Raw genomic sequence first — 10471 nt, 5'->3', positions numbered from 1 at the left:
CTGTCAGAAAGCGGTTGGTGGATATCGCCCATTCCCACACTCTCATGGCTTCTCGGCAAAGGGGGTAAGACCTGGTTCCTCCCTGTTCATGTACCAGACTACCGCCATGTTGTCTGAATCGCAATAGTCCCTAGAGGGAGAAGGTCGTGGAGAGCTTGCAATGCCAAAAGCACCGCCCTCATCTCTAGGACATTGATATGCAAAGCAGTCTCCAAAGGGGTCCATGTGCCTTGGACAGTTCTGCCTGAACAATGCCCCCCCACCAGAGGCGAGAAGCATCCGTGGTCAACGTGGCTTGGGGGAATTACAAAGGGTCTCCCTTCTTGCAGTTCCTGTGAGCGAAGCCACCAAAGGAGGGAGTTCCTGCAGATTCTGCTCAGTGAAACGGGGGAATTGATCGGGTGAAGCACTAATGACCACTGAACTTGAAGAGTCCACTGTAAGATCCTCATCCGGAGGCGTGCATGCAGACAGAGACCGATGACAGCTGCCATCGACCCCAGTGCTCTCAGAACCAACTCCGCCGCAGGAGACTGATTTCGAAGGAGGGCTAAAACTTGATGGGATAGGCTGTTCAGTCTGTCCGGAGTCAGCAGAGCTCGACAGATGCGTGTATTCAACTTGGCCCCAATAAACTCCAAGACCTGTACTGGCTGAAGGGAGGACTTTGGAAGATTCACTGAAATGCCCAATTCCTGGGCAAGAGAGAGTGTAATCCCTTGCCACACCGAGATGATGCCTGCTGGGGGAGACGAGGAGCCAGTCTTACAGGTATGGGAAGACCTGAATTCCCTGGAGTCTCAGGTGGGCTGCGACCACTGCCATGACCTTGGTGAATACCCTGGGGACTGAGGTAAGGCCAAGTGGGAGGACCCTGAATAAATAATGACTGGCCCCTAGCCAGAAGCGGAAACCTCCTGGATAGTCTGTCCAACAGTATGTGGTAGTATGCATCCTGGTGGTCTATCGAGCACATCCAGTCGTTCTCCCGAAGAAGGGAGAGAACAGACTGAAGAGTGACCATCCGGAATTTTTCCTTGGGGACAAACAGGTTCAGGGCGGAGAGATCTAGAATCTGTCTCAAGTCCCCTGTCTTTTTTGGCACCAAAAAGAAACTGGAGTAGTAGCCCAATCCGGACTAGTCTTGGGGGATGGGCTGGATGGCTCTTTTCCCTAGTAGCTTTGCTACTTCTAAGGCTGCTGCCTCCCTTTGATTGGGTGGGACATTTGGGAGGAGCCTGACTTTGGGGGGGGGGGGGGTAGGTGTATGAAAGGAATGGAGTAACCTCTGGATATGATTTGGAGCACCCATCTATCTGTCGTGATGGACTCCCAATTTGACAGATGCTCCAATAAATGCCCCCCCCCCCCCGACTGCCTCCAGAGATGGACAGTCGGGTAAGCCCTCCGGGCTGCTGCGCGGGCCTGAGAAAGGTTCCCTAGACCCAAAGTTACGCGGCCTGCCTCTGGGCCGGCGTCCGCCTTGTCCTCCTCTGCTTCTAGAGGACGAGGGGTCCAAAGCTGGGTGGGACTGCTGAGACTTACGGAATGACAAATTCTTTTGTCCTCTCAGATTCCTAGAAAAGGATAATTGGGGGAGTCGAGAAGTGGACCCCGACGACAGACAGCGTCTTCCCATCCTTCTCGCTTTGAACCAGCATCTCGCGGTCTTGCCAAAAAACGAAGATCCGTCAAAGGGCGCATTCGCGAAGGACGCCTTGAAAGGATCTGCGAAACCGCAAAGGCGGAGCCAGGCGAGACTCCGCAAGACAACCCCGGGCTCCGCTAGCCCTAGTGACTCCCTCCTTAGCGTGGGAGAGTAACCGCATGAACGTGTTCGAGATGGACTTTAGAGTGGCCATACGAGTAGCAAGTGTGTCCTTATCCGCGACAGTCATGGACACTGGTGGGGCTGCAACGTATTCCTTAATCAAGTGTCGCTGTAGCCTGATAGTGTGCCATGTAGTTCAGCGCCCTTATGGAAAAGGTTGCTGAAGCAAACATCTGCTTCCTAATACGGTCCATCTCCCGAGATTCCTTATCCAGAGGATGGACTGAGTAACTCCTGTGTGAGCTCCTTCTTCGTGGCGGCCGCCACCAGCATGGCATCAACAGCAGACCCCTTAGCCCAGGACTGCCCATCTGCGGGGGGCTAAGAACTTTGTCAGGACATCTCAGGATTGGCTCCACGGTGTCTGGTTCTTTCCACGCCCTGGTGGTAATTAAGTCCAACAGGGGGTAGACGGGCCCATCTCAAACGCCTCCAGGAACACAGTAGTCAGAGGAAGGTTTTTGGGCAGACCACCTCCCTCTAATACGCAACATTGCCATGATGTCTCCAAAGGAGACATCCTCGGGGGGGGGGGGTGACTTTGGGGAACCTTCCCCTTCACCCAAATCAGTATCTGTGGTGATGGACTAAGGGGAGTCCAAGTGCCTCCTTTTCCACTGCCGTTTGCGAGGCACCTCCTTGGTGGGACTGCCCGAGGAGGGCTCACCCACGGGGTCCTGTTCCTCCAAGGGAACTGACTGGAGGGTTTGAGCAGGCTATCTCAGAGGACGGATGGAGGCTAGACCCATATGCAAAGGGGGGAGGGGGGGATCAGAGGCCCGGACCGGGAATCTGGAAGACCTTGACAGAACCTTCTCCACTACCTCAAAAGCCGAAGGGGAACTACTTTCTCTAGGCTCCGAAAGCAGTCTCCTCTGCTCCGAAGCAGTCTGATCCAAGAGAGAGGTGTGCTCCAACCTATCCTGAGCCGAAGGTACACCAATCTCCACGGATCCAATGCTCAGTCCTCGGCCCAGAGAGCTACGATCCGACACACTTGAGGGCAACGTCGGCGAAGATGCCGTAGGTACTGGCGCCGATGAAACCCCGGCTCTGAAAAGGCCTGGATCCGATGACTCCAAAACCCTGAACCGGGTCGGAGAAGGAGCGATCGGAGTAAAAAGTGGGACTGAACTCCCCCCTCAAGAGCACCCCCATCTGCATTTGGGTTTGCAGGAATCGACGCATCATCCCATCCAAGTCCGTGTCGGTAAGGCTCCTTGTAGACCTAGAGGAAGTCGAAGCGGGCCTGGAGGGCCGCCTCGACGACCTCGAAGGAGACCGGTACTCCGGCAAAAAACGAGGTGAATGGAGCCGAGAGGGGGAGGATCCAGAAACCTTCACGGGAGGACTAGCAGTTTTAGCAGGGGGGGCTGAGGAGTGAGCCTCAGCCCGCCTTTGAGACTGGTCTGTCTTTCTCCCTGTGCCTTTATTCCCACGGAGAAAGAAGCACTAGAGTCCCCCGAGCACTGCACCAGAGGGAGTTTGAGTCCCAGGCAGAGCGGGGGGAACTGAAGGCGTCGGGGCTACGGTAGTAGCCTGACCCTTCGAGGGAGAGGAAGAAGCAGACTCCTGGGAGAGACGACCTGCCAGGATCAGCTTTGTTCTTCCTGTCCCCAATTGCCCGAGGATTAAAGGCTGCACAGATTTGGCAAGCCATTGATAAATGGCCCACCCCCAGGCACAAGACACACTGAGTGCGGCCATCAGCTGGGGAAAGCTTATGGCCACACTCAGTGTACTTGGAAAAAATGGCTTTGGGCCCTTCCGCCATTATGAAAAACTCACACACACCCAAACACTAAGGGGGAGGGAGAGAAAAGAAAAACAACGACCACGATAACTAGGAGTGGGTAACTAACTCTATGTGACTGAAAATAATACTAACTGTACCTAAAAATCACTTTACCAATTCTGTCAATTAGAAAAAAAAAAAAAATCTAAAAGATCTCACCCAGCTTAAGGAGCTCTTCACGAGTAGCTGTCTTCAGCCGCGGCAAATTCGATCAGAGACAAAGCAGTAGGCAGCAGGGGATTATGGATAGGGGAGGAGCTAGGAGCTCGGATCCTTTAGCTTGTGAAGCTGCCGGCTCGAATCCGAAGTCGGATCCGTAACCCACAGGTTGCAGAACAAATGAATTAACTACTTCAGATCATACCTTAAGATGCATACTGTACTCACCTACATAAACACCTTTGCCTAACAAAACCCTAGTGTGAATCAACTCAGGGTGGGAAGTAAAGGCAAAGAAGGAAAACATTTTTACCATACCTGGAACAGATCACCAGAAGCAGAACACATCCACAATGGCCAAAAGAATGCTGGGGTGCAATGCAAGAGGGATACACTTATAAGCAAAAGGAGGTAATGCTTCTACAATGGTCCCTGAATAAGTGATATTTATACCATGCAAGGTTTTGAAAAGGCCAAGTAATGAACAGGACATAAGGACACTGGACTTCGTTCAGCAGAAAGCTACTACTTTATGTATAAAACGATGCAGAAAAAACAAAAGTTAGTAAAGAGACCTCTCACTGGAATCCTGATGAATGGGTGGAGAATATGATACAGGTACAAAAGATAAATTAGCAAGACCAAGTCAACCTCAAGGGAGAGCAACAGAGGAAGGACGCAGAGGCAGCACATTGTAGGTCCCAACTACTCAGAATCTGAAAAGTACTTTACAAAAGCGAAAAAAAAGGGGGGGGGGTCAGAATAGACTACCAAAAAGAACAGGAGATGGGAAATCCATACATGTTCGACAAAGAACAGGTGAAGTAACGGGAAATACAGGAATGGTGGAGGAAGCAGCAGAATGCTAGATGTACTCAAATGCCTGGATTTCACATTTAAATCTTCTTTTATCAAGCAAATGTAATGTAAAGTTCAATTCTGTTTAAAAAAGGTACTTCAGAAAAGAAGAGTTGAATTTCCGTTGGTCAAATGTAAACAATAAAAAAAAAAAAAAAAAAAAGTGCAACTGTATAGAGGAGTACGAATATTTACTGCTGAGAACAAGGTTGTTAGGACTTCACAGGTTTAAAATTCCATTTACAATAAGAAAAACCCTGCCAGGATTAATTTCAAAAGGACACCAAGTTGCAGGATACAACCAAAACGTGCTGAATACTGTCACTACTGAACACCGACAATGTAACTGCTAACTCAGTATGGATGCAGCAAGATACTAGCTGCTCCCTGCAAAACCAATATAAATGCATAAAGGGTTTTTATTACAGTAATGCATTAACAGCCACTAGCACAGAGGAGACACTTGTACACGTATTCATACATATGGCTTTATTAAACAAACACTTCCATGGAGAATTAAATGCCTGGGCAAGTCACTAAGTGACCAATGAAGGAGACCGTACTTGAATCTTACACTCATCAATCATTTTACCAACACAATAATAGCAGTTACAACTACTGCTTTCCATACCTTAACTGGTTTTTCATCTTCTGAATCACTGGAATCACTGGATGAATCACTGCTGGTTGCTGCAGCTTTCCCACTAGCTGTCTTTGCAGTAACTGCATGCAAGACAAAAAAAATCAAGTTCTGAAGAGCATGACTTATTTTTTAAATATTCCCTTTACTATATATACACTTTTGTAACAACTCCCACTTCTGACATCTCCACACCATTTAATAGATTCTCTCAAACTTGGGGAGCAAATCCACAACACAATACAAGTCTCAGAAAGTATGCATGGAATTTCTTATCTCCCTCACACCCCCATCCTTTAAAATAATTGTCTGAAGCCCCTTACCAATAACCTTCCCCCCAAAAAACACTCCTTTCCAAAGGTTAAAATTCAGAGAAGCTGCCCAGGTAGCATTCTGCTCTCTGGGAACGCTTAAAAACCTGGGTAACAAACTCAAAAAAATAGTGTCATTTATGACTGACAAAAGTAACTTAACCCAAAGATGCTGTAAAGGCGGGGAAAGAGGTACACTGGGATATGAGAAAAAGGTAGTCAGGCACTATATACTGATGGACAGAAGTGAAACCTAGATTGTAAGGAGGGTGAAAAGCCTGATCTATATCTAGAGAGAGACAGAGAGACAGACAGACAGACATATAGATATATATAAATATACACACACACACACACACACACACACACAGTCACAGTCAGTCACACACACACAGTCACAGTCAGTCACACACACACAGTCACAGTCAGTCACACACAGTCACAGTCACAGTCACACACAGTCACAGTCACACAGTCACACAGTCACAGTCACACAGTCACAGTCACACAGTCACAGTCACACAGTCACAGTCACACACACAGTCACAGTCACAGTCACACACACAGTCACAGTCACACACACAGTCACAGTCACACACACAGTCACAGTCACACACACAGTCACACACACAGTCACAGTCACACACACAGTCACAGTCACACACACAGTCACAGTCACACACACAGTCACAGTCACACACAGACACACACAGTCACACAGAGATGGATACCCCTCTAATATCTGTACATCTATACATATATAGCTATATAGCGATAGATGTATCTATATTATATATACACACACAAAGTTGCGCTCTTACCTTAACGTTCCATCTGTGTTTTCGCTGCATTCTTCCTCCATGTGTGGGGCATCGGCTCACACACTGCCTCTTTCTAAGCAGAGTTCGAAGTGAGACCTCCTCCCATCCTACCCATAATGCCTCATTCACCCAATCTGCCTCAGACCGCATTTATTGCAACCCTGCATTCACAGAAGTAAGACTATAGAAAAAAGACGGGCAATATAGATGCCATTAAGTAAAAGATAAAGCAGAAGTAGCAGGAGCTCAACAAGGAACTATAGTTCCATGAAATTATCCCAACAGGTGTCTCAGTCATGGATAGAGGAAGGGACGGAGGGAAGGTTGAGGAAGAATGCAGCAACACAGATAGAAAGTTATGTTCTTACCATAACATCAGATGTTCTCTGTCATTAATCAACCCTTTGGAACAGAGTCCCCAGCTACTACAACCTTAGGGAGCCCTCACGGAAGGATACTATGGAGCAGTGCAGAGCCAAAGGCAGTTCTATTCCTGCAGGTAATGCCACAGTTAGTATGTTGGAAAGCTGCACAAGTATCACCAATAAACACTCGACCAAAATGCCAGAGAAGTTGCCTACACAAAGGATATATAATCTCTCATCCATTTGCAAGGGTAATTTTAGTAATGTCTCCCCATTTCCCCAGAAGATACAAACAGTTCTGATTTTCTGCAAGACTTTGTTCTGTCCAAAAACCTAATTGCCTATGAATATCTAGAAGATGGCATGTATACTCTGTTTTGAAAGCTGGCAAAGAAAACAGAAAGGCTGACTGATTTAGATTATTTTCTGTAGCCACTTTGGGTAAAAAGGACTGACTCGTACATAGACTACCTATCTTTGTGAAAGGTTAGATGAGGTTTGGAGGAAATAGCTTAAATTCACAAACCCTTCTTGCTGAGGTGATAGCACCAGAGAAGCAGTCTTCCATGAGAGAAAAGTACAGTTGTGTACCTACCATAAATGTAGATGTTAGAGTGTATTCACTGTTACAGTCATTACAACTGGGTTAATTCTGCTGGCAGGCTACCTGCAGTCTGCCTGAATTCCAAAGTCTAGGTCCGGCGTCAGTTGCTGTCACCTCTTCCCTGACATCAGTGCGCCAGGGGTATAAAAGATGCAGCAGACGCCATTTTCTTCATTTTTTTCTTGCCCCAGATGTTAGGTGCCCCCAAAAGGGTAGGCTAAAAATATGTCCATAAAGCATGCATGCACCAAAGTAAATACCTTCATCTACAAGCAAATACACCACTTAGGTTGTATAGAATAGAGAAGTACAGTTAAGTTCCAGCAAAGATAAGGGGGGTGGTGGGAGGGTAACCTGGACTGCAACAGTGAATACACTCATCTACATTTATGGTAGGTGCACAACTGTACTATGTTCATAGTGTTTCACTGCTGCAGTCATTACAACTGGGTTGAATCCCAAAGCTAATGTTGGGTGGCTGGAGCTAAATAGGATTAGGAGCGGCTATGAGGCCCTGCAGAACTGCAGTGGCAAAGCTTGCCCTGGATTTAGAGTAGAGTGGTAAATGGGGCTTTGTAAAAGTGTGCACTGAACTCCAGATTGCAGCCTCTAAAATGTCTTTGGTTGGTACTCCTCCGAGGAAGGCTGCTGAAGTGGCTGCTGCTCTAGTTGAATGTGGCCTAATGCCCTTAGGCACGGATTTGCCATTTTGTGAGCAAACGAATGCAGTGGCCTATCCACTTTGAAATAGTCCGCTTTGAGATGGCCTTTCCTTATGATCCTGCAGCATATGCCACTAGTAATTGCTCAGTCTTTCTGAAAGCTTTGGTTCTGTCCAAGTAGAAGCGCAGCTGTCTGTGCATGTCCAAAGAATGTTTAAGTCTCTCACCCTTATTCTGTGGGTTTGGATAAAAGGTAGGCAAGTGAATAGTTTGGTTAAGGGCCACACTGGACACTACTATAGGCATAAATGTAGAGTTTGTCCTCAGAGAAACCCTACCTGGATGGAAAATGATAAAAGGTTCCACAGCCATGAGTGCCTGTAGCTCTGAGACAGGTCTTGCAGAGGTTATTGCTAGGAGCAGAGCTGTTTTCCAAGATAAAAATTTAATGTCAGCTGTTGCGGCTGGCTGAAAAAGGAGGCAGGGTGAGTTTTTCCAAGAAATAATTGGAGGTCCCATGCAGGTATTGGTGATCTCCTTGGAGGCCTTAAGTTTTTGGTTCCTATGAAGTACTGCCTTGGTAATGGATGAGAAAAAATAGATGGCTCTGTATCGTAATGAGCTGAAATGGCAGAAGCATGAATTTTAATAGATGAAAAGGGTAGGCCTTTGTCCAGCATCTCAGTTAAGTATTGCAAAATCTGAGGGATATTTGGTACAATCGTGTCATTTCCATGTGCATGGTTCCAAGCACAGAATCTCTTCCATTTTTCTGCATGTGATTTTCTGATACAGGGCCTCCTGGCCTCCAAAATAACATCCATCACCGCTTTAGAAAGAGGGGTGGTTTGAATGACTACATTATCCGCCATGCTGCCAGATTTAAGGTCTTCAGTTGGCTGTGCAGGACCCGATTGTTTTGTTGGGACAGTAAGAGAGGAATCTGAGGTAATGTCCAGGCTGGGCATTGAGACAGGTTCCTTAGGATAGGGTACCAGTGCTGGCGGGGCCAGTCTGGGGCAATCAGTATCATTTTTGGCTTCTCGTCTGACCTTTAGGAGTACCTTGGGGAGGAGAGGCAGTGGAGGAAAGGCATATATGGTTAGGTTTTTCCAGCTGAATGATAGAGCATCCACTCTGCATGCTTGCTTGTGATACGTTCTTGGGCAAAACGTCTGTAGTCGGCAGTTGTGAGGGGAGGCAAACCGATGCCCAGGCATCCCCATTTCCTTATGCTGAAGACTTGTGGATCCAATTTCCACTTGTGGGAATCCATGAGATTTCTGCTTAGTTCATCTGTCAGAGTACTTCTTTCCTGGCAGGAATTGTGCCTGCAGATGTACTTGGTAAGTCAATGCTGTGTCCCACAAAGTCATGGCTAGTCTGCAAAGGGGATAGGAATGAGTTCCTCCCTGGTTGTTTATGTACCACATGACTATAGTATTGTCAGTCTATCAGTAGTTGTCCCGGATTAAGTTGATCCTTGAAGGCTATCAGGGCATTCTGAACAGCTAGCATCTCTTTTTTATTGATATGTAGATGCATTTCGCTTGTAGACCATGTGCCCGGAATACAATTTCCTGCCATGTGGGCCCCCCCAAGCATAATCTGATGCATCTGTTCTTAATGTCTGCCTGGCTGTGGGTAAAGTGAATGGTTGCCCCTTGTGGTAACAGGCCTTTGCCCACCATCGAAACTCCTGTTGCAGGCAGGGAATTAGGGTAATTGTTTCCAAGCTGTGGCAATGTTGAGTCCAAACACTTTTCAGGTACCATTGAAGTTTCCTCATATGCAGTCTTGCATATGGAATTAGCAGAATGCAGGACGCCACGAAGCCCAAAGCCTGCAGAATTTTTCTTGCAGTTTACTTAATTCAACCTGTTGGCAACAAAAGCCCAGTTATCAGTTGCCTTTATCTGGCGTGAGATAAGCCATCTGGGCAGTTGTATTTAAGCTTGCACCCAGGAATATTATGTCTTGAGAGGGTACTTGTTCTGATTTCTTTTCGTTTACTGTGTACCCTAGGCATGTTAGTAATGTTATTACAAATGCCAGATGCTGTAGTAGAATGTCCTTGTTCTCTGCTTGAATAAGGCAGTCGTCCAATTAAGGATATATCTGTATTACTCTGTCTGCAGAATGCAATTACTGGAGCCAGGCATTTTGTGAAGACCCTGGGCGCAGTAGATAAGCCAAAGGGCAGTGCAGAGAATTGGTAGTGCATTGAGCCTGCTATGAATCTGAGGTATCTTTCTGCATGACTGTCTGACTGGGACATGCAGGTATGCCTCAAGTCTAAGGTCACAAGCCAAGCCTTCCTGCCCAGCATGGGCAGAAGATGCTGCAGAGTCAACATTTTGAATTTTGGAATATCCAAATATGTATTTAGGATCAATAGGTCCAGTATTGGTCTCCAGGCTTTGTC

General features: G+C 47.1%; 1 protein-coding gene across 4 annotated transcripts in view; it reads right to left on the bottom strand.

Annotated features, from left to right (window-relative positions):
• LOC122789298 (nucleolar and coiled-body phosphoprotein 1-like) overlaps positions 1-10471 on the bottom strand; it is a 1070760-nt gene that overhangs the window by 932551 nt on the left and 127738 nt on the right. For all 4 annotated transcript variants that reach the window (XM_044056613.1, XM_044056615.1, XM_044056614.1 and 1 more), the window contains exon 6: positions 5275-5366. In XM_044056613.1, the coding sequence (XP_043912548.1) occupies positions 5275-5366 (92 nt within the window). The remainder of the gene's footprint in view (positions 1-5274; positions 5367-10471) is intronic.

The sequence above is a fragment of the Protopterus annectens genome, chromosome 14.part0 (genome assembly GCF_019279795.1).
Source record: "Protopterus annectens isolate FY-2018-M chromosome 14.part0, PAN1.0, whole genome shotgun sequence".
NCBI lineage: Eukaryota > Metazoa > Chordata > Ceratodontiformes > Protopteridae > Protopterus > Protopterus annectens.
This window is presented reverse-complemented; position numbering and strand designations above follow the sequence as displayed.